The 14378-nt window shown below is 45.4% G+C and overlaps 1 protein-coding gene across 1 annotated transcript in view; it reads right to left on the minus strand.

Moving 5' to 3' along the window:
* Positions 1-2288: 2288 nt before the first annotated feature.
* Positions 2289-14378, minus strand: part of CACNG4 (calcium voltage-gated channel auxiliary subunit gamma 4) — a gene marked incomplete at both ends in the record, with an annotated part of 39129 nt that continues 27039 nt past the window's right edge. The window contains 3 exons of the mRNA XM_084273345.1: positions 2289-2827; positions 3647-3787; positions 8610-8693. Of these exons, the coding sequence (XP_084129471.1) occupies positions 2289-2827; positions 3647-3787; positions 8610-8693 (764 nt within the window). The remainder of the gene's footprint in view (positions 2828-3646; positions 3788-8609; positions 8694-14378) is intronic.

The raw sequence follows: 14378 nt of genomic DNA on the forward strand, positions 1-14378 counted from the left end.
AAAAAAAACCTTTCATCAAGAACTTTAATAATTTTAGAACTCTTTTATGTTGTCCTAGCCGAAAAGTAGGTAAAAAAGTTTTCTTGTCTGCCTCTGTTTGAATTTCTGTAAAAAGCTGTGTAATATCTTTCTCCATAGTGTGTTGATACAGAAAGTAGCACAACATCTTCTACTTTTAAACTGTTCCCATTGCTCCATTCGCTTTAGCTCTCACAGTTCAGAGGTTTGAAAAAGGATCCCAGCAGAGTTTTAACCTGAATGGAAACTCTTATTAAGCAGGGATGAAGGCTCCAGCCCACCTCCACCAAAATAATGATGTGGCTCTGCCAGGCTGAGGGCTAAGCAGAGCTTAACGGAGACTGGGGGAAGACTTTCACTTAAAACTGAGGATTGTGTCCTGGTTCTGACAAGGAGAGAGGCCTAAGCAGGGTTTACTGGTGGGGGGCAGAGGGGTTTCAACTTGCTTTTTGGGATGTTAAGGCAGCTCCTCCAGGATTTCCCCGGAGGTCTTGGTTTCACTACCTGAAAGCCTTGTATCCAAACCACCACCAAGCCACTGATGCTGTGGCCATCGCAGGATAAATTAAGACTAAAGAGGTTTTAACAGTTTGGCTGAGCTCTCCCCCCATCAGTTAGTCAAGCTGTCCAAAAAATGATTTTTTAATTCTTTTTTTCTTTTCACTATTTCTCTTGTCTTCTGGGCAAAGATTTTCTGGGCAAAGACGATGGGTATATCCAAAGGAATGTATGGGAATTAGATGCTCCTCTCTCACTGCACCTAATTCCTCCAGGGGGAATCGGGCACCTCATTCTCATATGGCTTGGTCGAGTGGTCGCTAAAAATCAATGTGAGGACTATTAAATTAAATTACCTTTGAGTCAGGCCCTCGAGCTTTGGGATTCCAAGCCTAAGTGTAAAAAAGGAAAGCAGGAATTTAAAGGAAAAAAAAAAAAATTTCAGGCTCTTCTTGAAACACAGACGCAAAGGGCATGAATTAGTTCCCCCTAGGTGATGCATAGAGTTTTCTGTGGGCTCTCTGCACGTGAGTAGGTTCATCATTACAAAATAAATTAAATTAGGTCGAACCGTCATTCCCACCTAAAAGCAACTCTACCTTGCACCATGCGGCACTTAATTCAGAATAAAAAGAGTTTAATAAATATCTCATAAATGGTGATTGTTTTTGTTCTGCTTTAAAAAATACAAAGTTGTCACCGCTCCGTTCACGCTCAGTCCCCGTGGCTGCAGGATGCTCTGCTAGTCCCAGCGTGTTGCCTTCTCGCTTTCTCCCGCGCATCGCTCAGGTGTCTTAGTTTCCAGTAGCGTTAGTGTTGCACTTGTGAAGCAGTAAGGAGAACAGGGATGCAGTCGCAGGGAACCGGCAGCTTGGCCTGCGTGGGCTGCCCCCGGCTCAGCTCTGCTTCTCATTCTTGCTATAAGTAGTCTCTAGGGGCTCCTGACAGACAGCGCTCAGCACCTTGACGGGTCAGGCACTAGGGCTAGTCGAAATGAGAATTCAAGTTTTCTAAATGTTAGGCAAGAAATGATATTTGCAAATATGCTCAAGTCCCACCTACTTTGATCCCCTCCTTTCTAGGTGCTTCAAGATGCACCCACCCTCTTCTCCCCCACCTGCGTTGCCCCAAGGGATGCCTTACACCCAGAAACGGGAGACCCCCTTACCACCCCATCAGGGAGTCTATGATGCTCAGTACATGGGTGCTCTGTGGTTTCAGTAGCACAGGTCAGTTTTAGAAAGTGTTGCCTTCAAAAATATTTTCTTTTTTCTTTATTCTTTTTTTTTTTTTCTTTTGAAAGAGGCAAATCTTTTGCTGTGTCAAAGGGAAGCGGCTCACTCGACGAGTAGTTCATATTCATCCTTGGGCTTGGTTATAAATTATATTTGCAAGTTTGTAATGAGGGATCTCAAATTTAGAAAAAAAAAAAAAAGAAAGTCCTATAACAATTTTTCTGTAATCCTGTAAAACACACTGGTGGCAAGTCCTTTGCAGTTTCTCCAAGACTTTGTACACACCACAAAAGTGCAGGAACATGAACTGCCTTCATCTGGTAACACCAAGAACTGAAAGAAACAAACTCCGACTAGCTTCAGAAAAAGCTACGAGCATGTAACATCTTTATGTTGGTCCAGAGGATCTCCACTTGCTACCTCAACACATGCCAGAATTAAAGAGGTGAGAGGGTAGTTTAAGGTCGCTCCTTCTCTTTCATGACAGATCCATTCCGCTTCGGTATTTCTTCAAAAAGCATGAGGAAGGAAGGTGCTTCAAACAGGAGTCGTTCTCCTGTTGACCATGTTGACATGAAGTCCTTCCTTAAATTCCTTCTGGAGGAAGTTGTGAACCTGCAGGAAACTGGCTTCTTGGTCTGCGTTGTAGCTGGCAGCCGTTGTGACTTTCAAAGGCTCTCTGGAAAGGGTGTACATGGAAATTTCATTCATGGGTATGGTGCTTGCTATCTTCATGCCAACTGGAGAAATGTCTCTAGATGGAGAAGGCTCTGTGGATCGAGAACTGGATCTGGACCTCCGCCTCCTGTACCTGTAACTTGGCATCCTGGCATAAGGAGAACTGGAAGAAGTCTTAAGGAATTCCCTCTTGGTCTTAAACCTCAGCTCTTTGTTCTTCTCAATGTAAATGTTCACAGCCAGGACACCTATGGTTTCGGCCACAATAAAAGACAAGGCTCCAAAATAAAAAGACCAGCCATAGTTGTAATGGTTCTTTTTGTCCTCATCTCGCTTGTCACTTGGGTCACCTGCATTGCTTGATATGTAGACAATGATCCCTATGATATTACTTAGTCCTAGAGAGAGAAAAGCATAAATCAGTGGTTATGGGGCTGGGGAGATAAAGTACAAGCCACGTTACTTTCTGGACTGGAACATTTTAAAGATTATGACTAAGAACTTTTGTTCACTTATTTACTCTTCCATTTACCTCAAGATTTAATTTAGTCTTGAAAAACAAATGCCAGACCCATGTCTGGGTCACACTTGTTCACAGAGATACCAGAACATTCAGCAGGGTTTGTCCCCATCTCCTCATTGCCATGGTGGGAAAGAAGCAGCATATGGGAGCTCGCTAATGTCGTTAGTGGGATTTTAACATTCAGAGTAATAATAAAAATGCATTTTGAGCTCAGGGCTATGGTTGTTCACCTTGATCAAGATAAGTTCTCTTCCACCTTGCTGAATTTTCATCTAAATGTAGCATGCTTAATCCGAGCTTCAGGGAAAGCCATTAACAGTGTGTCTGGCTCCCTCAGACATTTCCAGTGTGAGAAACAGGCTCACCTATTGTAGGGGAATTTTTTCTGCTGTTATATAAAAGAAAACAAATGGCCCTGGATTTAAGAGACACCCAATTCATCTAAAGTTTAATGCTTTCAAAGTGGTGTGAAAACTGCATGTTTACTGACTTTAGCTTCTTTTTTTAATGAAAATGAAAAGCTCTTCTAGGATACTTATTGTAGGACTTCAAAACCAATCTTTTATCTTAAGACATTTGCCAAGTGTGATGTTGCTAATGCCCTGAATCCAGGAAAGGGATACAGGGAGAGAACTGCGGCCAAGCGTTCCCACAGTCCTGTTCAGTTCAAAGATTCAATTTAGGGAGAACATACCTGCTGCAACAAAGAGAATCCCAGCGCTGAGAATAATGTTGTTTTTGCTGTTGTAAATCCTTCCTGCTCCAACACAGAGTCCTCCCAGCAACAGCAATATTGTGCTTAGGATGGGGAACACACTGGAGGCACGGACAATGCCTGGAGGGGAGACAGGCAGAAAACCAAGACAGACAGTATTCATTTCAGATGCCTCCTCAGGTGCTACTGTGAGCATTACAGTCACAAAACCTGAACTATATCATTGCTCCTGCATTTCTGGGCACATTTCTGGGATCCAAGGCTGTGGGTAGGTGGGCAGTGTGGCATGGCCACTTCCAATTGAGTAGCTTAAATCTTCTGAACTTTCTCCTAGAACGTCCACTGTTGTTGCCATAACCGGATGCCACCGTGTGTTGAACCTTCCTGACCAAGCGTGAAGGGACCAACCATCAGACTTGGTGTCACACAGGGAGCAGCAGCACAAGACTTGTGAGCTGGCTGTGAACTCTACAATGTTTAGAGATGGTGTGGGCAGACAGATCTGTTCCTGGTTACAAGGTGAGCAAATTATCTTGAAACTTGCAGCGCTCCTGCTCCCAGTGAGCACAGCTAATAATCCCTTCTTCTGCTGCTGAATATTAAGGACCCTGGAACCTTTCAGATTTTTAAGGAAGAAATTTTAATGAGTGTGTCTTAGATGTTTGTGTTTAGTTTCCTGACAGCTAAGTAGAGACACTCTATATGCTGCAGTCAGTTCACTAGTGCGGTTAGAAAATCTTTGGGAAAAACCCCACTTCAAGCCAACCTTCAAAGTCGGGTCACTGCAAGCCTGAGCAGCAACCAAAAGGGAAGTGGCAGGGAAGGAACAAAAGGGTTGAGAAAAAGATTTAAAAAAAAGCACAAGAAGAGGAAGTCTGCATCGTAAAAACCAAAGGGGTAAAAGCAAGGAACAAAGTTGTCTTCTTGTAGAGAGAGGATTTTGCTTGAAGAAGGGGAGATGAGGTGCTGAATACTGCTGTGGAAAACAGGACTGTGCCAAATCTGAAGGCCTTGGAATGGCAAAGGTGGGGTGGGGAGTCCTGGCAGGGTAAGCGCTGGGGTGTGGGGATGCCCAGAGCAGCTGGGAGCTCGGGGCTGCTGTCACAGAGGGGTGGAAACCCCATGGCATGTTGGGAGGCCATGGACACCCCCAGGGCCAGGCACATGGAGAGGAGAAAACCGCCATCTGGAGCAATCCACTGATGCGGTGCCATGAGCAGTGAGGCCTCTCCCGGGTGCCATCTCCCTGCTGACACGCACAGCGAGCGGCGCCCGTTTCCTGAGGAGAAACAGCCAGATGTTCCAGCTGATGGTTTCTCATTTTACTTTTGATGGCCATGGTGTTCCCGATTTAGTGAATCGTTTCCTAACGATTCCCCTGGTAACTGGTGGCAGAGCTCCCACTGACTGGGAGAGGGACGGGGATGGGCACTTATTAACAGTGTTGCTTTAGTGTGTGCTGCACAGCCCGTGGCAGCCCGTGATGGGCCCAGCCCTTCAGCTGATGGTGCAAAGATAAAACAAGAGAGACAGTCCCTGCCTATATTGATCTGCAGCAATAAGATGAGTTCATCTTCTATCAAAGTCACAACATCGATGCATGATTTGCATGGACGGGGAGTTTCCTAAACCCAATTCAGTTGGGAGCATTGCTATTCTGTCTTGTGATAATTGACAGGGCCGAATACTGAGGGTGTAAGGTCTCTGATGGAAACCTGTTGAGTGCTGAGAGCCCATCCTGTTCTCTGGGGTGTATCCCCGCTTGCCTTGTGCGAGGTAACGGGGCTTTGGCTTTTGTGTCAGGTTTGAGAGTCAATTGCTAGGAAAATATTCAGCATCAGGCTCTGTGCTGCTGGACATGAAGGCACTCCAAATCTCTGCTCCCTGATAGTGTCCTGACAAAAGGCAGCCTAGGCTTAAAATCTACTCTGGCCCACGCTGTATTTTATGTTCAAGCCGTATGTAATGATTTTGATCAAATCGAAGGGCTTTCTTAAAATGCTCCGGTGATATCATCAGAAGGAACTCGCCAGACATGCCAGACATAGATGGTGGGTTCTTATTCTTGCAGCAATAATATCCAGAGATAATTTTCCCATGGTAGGTAATTAATGGGAAGAGAAATAAGCCACGCAGTGTTCTCTTCCTGTAAAACCCTACAGTATATTTTTGTGGCAGTGTGTCCTTTTAGCTCTGAAATTTGAAAGGAAACTCATAGGTACCATGTAGAATTTACATATGTCTCCTGATACTGGTAATGAAATGACAGCACATCACAAAGCATTATGGCAATCTGGATTTTGCTTTCTCCCCTGCTTTTTTTTCCCCCCTTTTTTTCCTTGTTTGTTGTCCTGTCTGTTTGCATCGGCTGTTCTGCACTGCTACGCGCTGTGACACTTCCTTTGGTGAAGTGCTGCAGCGTGCCGTGCTGCTCCTCCCCACGCGCTGCGAGCCGCCGAGCTCTGCTCATGCTTTCCCTCTTCTCTGAGAGCAAAGCAAGTGGCTCTGAAAAGTGTAGATGTGTCCCTGAAACGGGGTCCCCAGCGGCGCTTCCGTACCACAGCAGAGCTCTGATGTCCTCATATGCACGGTGAGGATGAGCATGGCTAAAATCCCCTCTCCAGCAAGCAGGGAGAAGTGCACACGCCTCGTGCAATGCCGGATCGGAGCAGCTGGGTTCTGGGTGCTTGCAGAAATGCAGGAGAGGAGGGAAGTGGGAGCACATGTGCACGGTTGGGTGATGCAGGAGCGGCCCTGGGGGCTGCTGGGGCTTCCTGAGCATGGCAGGTACCTTTGCACAGACATGCAAGGGGATTTTTTATCCAGGCGTGTGTTGTCACAGGGAAGGCTGGATAGGAGGGGGCTTGGATGAGTTTCTCTGCACGTGTTTGGTGTCACTGTGGCTGTTGTTCGCTTGGTTTTGCGGGGAGCAACCTGAATGCCGAAGGGCAAAATCCAAACTCCAGCTCCTCTACCCACACCCGCACCACAGCCTGCGTCAATCAGTTATTTTTGTCACTGATTCCAATGAGGTTTTGAACCAGGGTGCAAGTAACACCTTATCAGGATTAGCTTGGTCGCCGTGGAGCAGGCAGAGGCCCCTCATGCCGCTCCTTCGGGAGCACCAGCTGCACACAGCGTTGGTGCCTTTGCCTGAGGCAGGAAAAATCAGGGTTACCCCATCCTTATCCAGGAGGCTCATGCCAAGGAATGGCTACAAAGCACGGTGAGACAGAGACAGAGAGCTGCAGAGGTGCTGTGCAGAGGGCAAAAATGGGACAGAAGGTCTCATGTCTCCTCTGAAACAGCATGCAAATATCCTTCTGTCTGAGTCTGCTTAGACAATGATTTGGTCCCCATTACATACAGGTATGAGCTCATCTCTTCTGGATTTAGATACATCACCTTTCAGTAATCTCTAAATCAACTGTGTGCATTTGAAGCAGAGCTGAAGCTTTTCCTGTGGAACTTGAAGCAGAGGAGCCCCGTTACCTGTGCAGGGTATGAGGGTGGGCTCTCCTCCGCGGGGCAGCAGCTGAGGGCCTGATTTTTCAGGGTTGAGCCAACTTGTTTTGAAGGTCTGTACTTAGTCACTTTGGAAAAACAGCTTTTAGGAGCACCTGTCATACGTACACTTAAAACAATTTACCCATCTCATGTTGTTCTGAGGAGCTGTAGACTGTTTTTCCCCCGTTCTATCTTTTCTCCAAATAACAAAGGCATAATACACTTTTATCCGGTGCTACTTAATTCTTCTTTCCTTTACAGTCCTTTCAGTAATGATGTTTCTTTCCTAAAGCTGACTTGGCATCAATTTAACATTAGTTCCAAAGCTTTGTATGAAAGATAAATGCAGCCGTGCTCACACTCTGCTAGTCTGCCTTCGCCTGAGCACTGAAATCATGTCACCTAAGCACTATGACTGATCTAAATTGACAAGAGGAAAGATGAAAAACACAAAACCCCAGGTTTTCTGGCAAAGTGTACTTTCTGAAGAATTTGATTTATTTTTCTTCTTCTCGGTTTAGCAACCAGAAGTTGTTTCCCACGGCTGAGCAGAAGGGCAGAGTGGCTCTCTAAGTGGTGTTTCAGGTAATTAAGAGCGGTGTAATTGAGGAGTGTTTTGCCTTGCTGGGTGTAGTGTCCGGCAGCGTCATTCATTGCTCCCTGAAGCTTTCCCAACACCTTGTGAACTGCGGTTCCTTTAACGGTAAAGGGCATTGCTTTCAGCTTGGCTGGTCAGCTCTTTTGTTCAAAAGGAACAACCAGGCCAGGTGTCCTCTGGGGAAGGGGAAATCTAACTCAAACCTTGCAGGGTTCGGGAAGATTCACATGTAGGTTCCAAGGTTTCCTACCAGCAGAGCGAATGGTCGTGCAGAGGGGATGAAACACTTGCCCTTATTTCAAGCACCAGGTCGGTGGATGAAATGACTTCTGCAGCGGATTGCACACCAGCACGGAGCAACAACGGCTGGGAGGCCACAGCCCGTGGCCATGCTGAGATTCTGCTGCAGAAATTTCAGCTTCCTTCCTACAGGGCAGTGATTTCACTGCAGGGGAGGTGGCTCCGTGGCTGCAAAGGATGAGGCTTGTGTAAGGGTTGGGCTTGGGCATTAAGGAAAACTTCCTAAAGGGCTGGAACCTGTTTTGATGCACTAAGCAATCAGGTAAATGTGCCCTTGGGAAAATATCCTCACCAGTCTGGGGGGCAGTTTTCATTTGAAAATGGGCAGCACAATCATGAACGTCCCTGTGAAATGGGGGTCCCAAGGGTCAAGGTTGTGTTGGCTGCAGTGTGAATGGGACATGTGTCACCCCATGCCACCCAGTTTGGGCCAGTCTCTTGCAATGAATGAGACTTGGGCTGCAGAAGAGAAACCCAGGAGAGTTTCTCTGGCCATGGTTAATTAATCCTGTGTATTAAGTATTGTGTTTTACTTACGGAGAAGGTACTCTGAGCTGTCATGGTCATAGTCATTGTCTTCAGGGAAGTGGTTGATTCGGAAGCAATGTCCTTTGTAGATTCCTAAATGAAAACAAAGCAAACATAAAACATAAATGATAGAACCAGCACACACACTTCTGCAAGCTTTGCTTTGCTTCCTTTTCTCCAGGCTGTGTAAGTAAATTTTCCTTCTCTGAAGTTGGTCACTTTTTTTTTTATGCTGTAAAGAAACCACCTCTAAGGGCACGAATTTTAGGCAGACTGGGCTGAAGCCTGGCTGACAGAAGGGAGAGACAGGATTCCTGGGCTCTTTTCTTCAGTTCACCACTAATGTCATTCTCTTGAGTTTTTTAATCTCTCTGTGCTTTACTTTATCAGCACCATGCTTATCTCACAAGCATACTGAGTTTTCAAAGCTTCTTCCTGGAGTGACTGTCACTCTGGGTCCCTCTCCATGGCTGGGGCTCTGCAGCAAAGCCGAGTGCCAGTCCAGCACCCATCACCCCTCCTGTCTGGTCCACAGTGAAGTGCTCGCTTCCCTTATCAGAGCTGGTAAGTGTTGAACTGTCTGAGGCCTCTTCAATTACTCTCTAGGCTTGGAAAACAAGTCCATAAATCTCTTCCTGCTGCAGTTTAAACCCGTGTGTCCCCCTCAAGGTTGGCTCAGCTTTTAACGGCGTATTTGTTTAGCTACCTGGGAGCTTGTGCAGTAGGTCAGGGTGTGAGTGTGCACTCCTGGTGCCTGAAGGAACAATGCTGGAATTGGACAGATGAACCCTTTGCTTGACTGAACAAGATGAGGTTCAGCACTTTGGCCAGATGACTGTAGCTTTATATTAGTATTTTGTGCTGTTTTCTATCAGGGTTATCCAAAGCCACATCCAGTCCTGGCTGCAGTTGGGTAGCTGTCGCGCAGCGAGCTGCATGGGGACCTCTCCCCAGAGAGCTTGCTGCAGGAGTGAAGCCCTGAGGTGTGATTCTGCCTTAGTGCTTTCATTATTCATTAACCAGCGCTTCCTGCTCAGGAACATACATCACCCAGGATGAGTTATCCTGCACACAGGAGTTTTGGTGCTCACAGCTCAAGCTGGCAGAAGGATTTAAAAATCCTCAGTTAATACTACTTGAACAGAAGCACAGCTGCAGTCTGTAGGATATAAATGTGGATTTATTTCACTACCTTTTACCAATGATTACAAAGATCTCAAAAGAATTACTAATCCAGAGGCTTTCAATTGCACCCCGTGAGTGTCAACGGCAGGTTTGTTACTACAGTGCATTTAATTCTTCCAGTAAATGATCTATCTACTCTAATTGCAGCGACGGCTCAGGCTTCCTCTGCACAGCACTTCAAAGGCTGTGAAGAACAAATAAGTGGCTCATGTCACATCTGGAAGTGACACACCTGTCCTGTCTGCCAGGAGGAGGAGAGCACTTCAGCTGGGACTGCTCCAGCCCGTGCATCCCTCTGTTTGCCATCAGCTGGTTTGTTGTTCCTGATGGCTCTCTGGCAAGGCAAGCCAAAATTCAGAATTTTAAAGGATCCTGGTACTTGTTTTTACAGCAGTTCATGTGATGAGACTAAATCTTTCCCAGCATAACAGGGCCTCTGAGACTGTATGGTCATTTCTTTGAGACTCACTGTTATGGTCTGCAGTTTAGAGGAAATACAGAGTATGACTTTCATCCTCTTCTGTTCATTAATTAAAAAAAATAGAATCTAAATAATCTTCTCACCCTGATTTCCTACAGAAACGGGTGTTACAGTGACTCTGTGTTGTGTGTGTACGGGTGGGGCTATCTCCAGTCTGTATTTCTCCAGTAACTTTTAAGGTAGTTGGTTGACTCTCTCCAGAGCTGATAGGCAAATATCACAGGTAACTGAACTCCCACAACTTCTGTGCAAACATGTGGATGGTCCATTAAGAAGCCTCCAAGACCAAAATGCCCCCAAGCCTGTTGTGACTGCAGCACTCATGGAATGATGGAGGGGTTTGGCCCTTCCAGCACAGGACCGAAATGCATCAGCAGGATGGGACAGGTTGGTATTAGCAGCATCTGGGCTTTTCCTCTCTTACATCTGGAAACCTTGGTTTCCTGGTGCTATATCTGGAGCCTTCCATGTGAAAAAATGTTAGCAAGTCTAGTACAACTTAAAAAAAAGAGGATAATTAACCCCAAAGAGTAAATTCTAGATGAGCTTGAGAGTTCCTTTCTCTTTCCAGTTTTTAGGAAAACTGAGGTTGGTCATTCTGGCCAACTTGTTATAAAAATAGCAGATGACTGTGAAATTTGGACCTGTGTCAAAGCCTGGGAATCCAAAATATTCTTCCCAATATTTTTGCTGTAGTTCAGATCATAGATGCTGGTTCAGGGTCCTCTCTAGTGTCTGGGGTATTTGATTGCTAACACCAGCAGCAGACTGGGTAGATTTTTTCCATAAACTTAACGGGTGTCAAATAACTCAGCAGCAGCTTATTAAACCCTCAGTGAGGCTGGAAGCTGCTCCCAAGATCTCTCATGATCTACAGGGTATTGAGGGCTCTTTTAACCCACAAAGTATTGGAAACAGAGTTTTGCTAGGAAATTTAATGATACCTTGGGTTTTTTTTAAATAATGACGGACTTTGAAACTCAGGTTTGGGAGCAATTAAAACTAGCTGGGTTGAAGATGTTGAAGCAGTGGTCAGGTCTAAAAGCACAACAGCCAAGCAGAGTCTGACATGCTTAAACACACAAAAAAGAAACCAAAGCAAAGCTGAGAGCTGGTGAAATAGGCAGCTCTGTGCCCTAGCATGTAAAGCACGAAATAGAAGAGGTGGCAGGAAAGGAAAAACCTTGATTAAATTCAGTAACAACCATTCCACAGCATCTGCACAAGTCCTGAACTCCTTGAAGCTCATCTCAAAGGCTTCACAGAGGACACCTTGAAGAAACGTGTAGGCAGACACGGCCACTGGTCTGTGCTCAGTTCGGGCACACCAGAGCTGTTTTCCACACCAGGATATGACCTGGAAGAGGTATTTGTTTTTCTTTGCTTGAGTATGAGAATACAGTCCCTTATATGCTTTGGAGAGGAAGATGGAATATTTAACTCCTACTTCTGTACCCACTAGAGAGAGATAAATAAACGGCAATCACTGCCTAACAGATACTAAAATATTGAGAAGCACTTCTGGATACCTCTTGAGAGTAAGATATAATAATATCTCACTGAGATGCTGGAAGTATTACTCCTTTCTTTGAATGATTACTGATACATTTTAAATGATGCTTTTAGAAATACAAATATTATAATGCATGTTTTCCTCATAATAATAGCTTTGTTCTGAGTTTTGAGCCAGGACTTCAGGATCTGGGTTAATGATAATGAAGAGGCAAATTTTCTGAAGTGTTGCTGATGGTGTAAGAAAATTAATTTTCCACTGGTTGCAGCGTACTTAGTTGGCATTTAGAAACTAAGACTTGTTTCTGACTCGGCTTTACTCTGTGTTCAAGGGCTTCTCCTACAAGGTTAGCACTTCTCAATCTCACTAAGTGTTGTTCAGATAACTATAATTAGAGTGTGATGTACTCTGATAATGTGATAAGGGAGAGAATTGTAGTGCCTAAGTGAAGATTAAGCTTTGTTTTGGGGTTTGAGCTCTCAAAGTACATAAGAGTTTTCAACAGTAAATCAAAGTAGTGATGGCAAATTCTGAGGACATACTACCTTCTCCTTGCTCTTTCTCAAATAATCCTTTAATAATCCTGCCTGTACCACTGCAGAAATGTTCACTGGGGTCTTATTTTTTGATGACTGAGAGCGCTGTGGATAATGCTGTAGGATGTAAATGCTTATTAACTTTGTGGCCACGTGTTACATGATCACACTGTTCTTGGCCATGCCATCAGCCTTGTCTTTGAAACAGCCATGTCCCATGGTTAGTATTTATCCTTGACAACATTCCCTGATGCCCTGGAAATGTTTCCACAAAGCAGCACTGAAGATGGAGCACTTACACGTCTGACAGTATTTGTCAAGGCAAGCTGCACTCCTGCTTCCTCCTCCTCCCTAACCCTGAAAACTATCTACGAGATCTTTCCATAACATTAGCAGCGTTCTGTTGTCATTTAAAATAGGTTTCCACCATGCAAGATGCTAGCAGCTTTGCAGCAGAGGACCTTGTCTGCGGGGTACTTCTGTCAATAGCAATTTTCATCTCCTGGCTCTGAGCACGAGCTTATGGGCGGCGATATCCGATAGCAGTGGGAGACACACGAGGATGGCTGTGTGGAGCTGCTGCCTCCTTCTCCATCAACAGCCTCTGCAGAGCTACGGCTTGATTAACTGTTTCACCTCCCAGCCCTCTTGACTGCTCTTGGTGAGGCTATGGGGTATGGCATCGGGTCTGGGACATGGTCGGGAAGCCTCCCTTCCTTTTTCATGGGACTGCAGGAATTTGCAACCTCCTTGGATCAAACTCTCCTCTGCCAACAGGCCACATTCTTGTAGCTCTTGAGCAGCTACAGATACTTAGTGAGCACACTATTAACAGAGTGAAGCAGGGTTTTCTCCTGAGGAACATACACTGGTGGAATGAGTGCTATGAATGTCAGCTGCAGAAGCAGCTGCACAACTACAGCAATTACCTGCAGGCAGGTAAATACACCCCATAATTGTCCAGCCTGCAATTCCACTTAACCAGCTGATTTCTTTCTGGCAAATGTGGGTCTTCTGGGATGGAGACATGGAAGGAAGTGATTTTCAAGATACAGGGAATACAAGTTGTGAGGAGCTGACTGTGTATTAAAAATAGGGCAATTAGTGAGGAACCCTGGGAAATTTGGCCCGGTGGTTCTGCTTGTTGCATCTATTCTCTGATTAAACGTTGTGCTGCAGCTCCGGAACCATTAGCTGACTTACTGCAACACTTGAATATCTGCATGTTTAAATGACAAGTCTTCTGAATATATCAGCGCAGAGAAGGCTGACTGACAGAGAGCATCACGGGCCATGAGGAAAGCACGACATGTAGAGTGGGGCTGTGGTACCAGCGGTTGCCTGAACACCGTGTCCATGCCATGTGGGTTTCATTCATGGCATGGCTTTGCTCTTCCCTTGGACAACAGTGAAGAACCTCTCTTTATAGTGGGTGAGTGTGTCAGTGCCGGACTCTGCCAGGGGAGAAGAGGAACAGTTCTATACATTTTTTTTTTCCTTAGGAAGATTTCTCTGCTGACAAGTTCTGAAACCCTCTGCAGCATGATTTGAGCAGTAGTGAGCAAAGCAGATCAGACATGCCAAAAAATGTTCCTCTCCGCAAAATTTCTAGCGTGGAGCCTATCTGTGTGCTGTGTTCATTTCTTTGATTTCCCACCAGTACAACTCCCCTGTCTCACTGGATTGACACGAGGCGGTGAATGCAGCCGCCGAGTTAACGTGCTTTTCTCTCCATTACTCTTGTGATAAAATAACCCTTGAAAAGAGGAATGGATGATGCACCTCCTTTTACTTTCAGGACCTGCTTTGTGGAACTGAGAGTCAAACCTGCCCCAGGGAACAGCATTAGATATTTTTCTGTAACTTGGCTCTTTCTATGTTAAATTGTCCCAAGTTCGATTATTTGTCTCCTGCTGTTTGCTTCCTGGGCTTGTCCTTAAGTTACTTGAATGAGCACAGATCCTGTGAGCTGCTGCCAGAGGACGTTTAATGCTGTCATTATAAAAGAAATCATGAAGTATTGATGCAGGTCGTGTGCAAAACACATCCCATGTGAATTTGCT

The sequence above is a fragment of the Gallinula chloropus genome (genome assembly GCF_964237585.1).
Source record: "Gallinula chloropus genome assembly, chromosome: 20".
Taxonomy (NCBI): Eukaryota; Metazoa; Chordata; class Aves; order Gruiformes; family Rallidae; genus Gallinula; species Gallinula chloropus.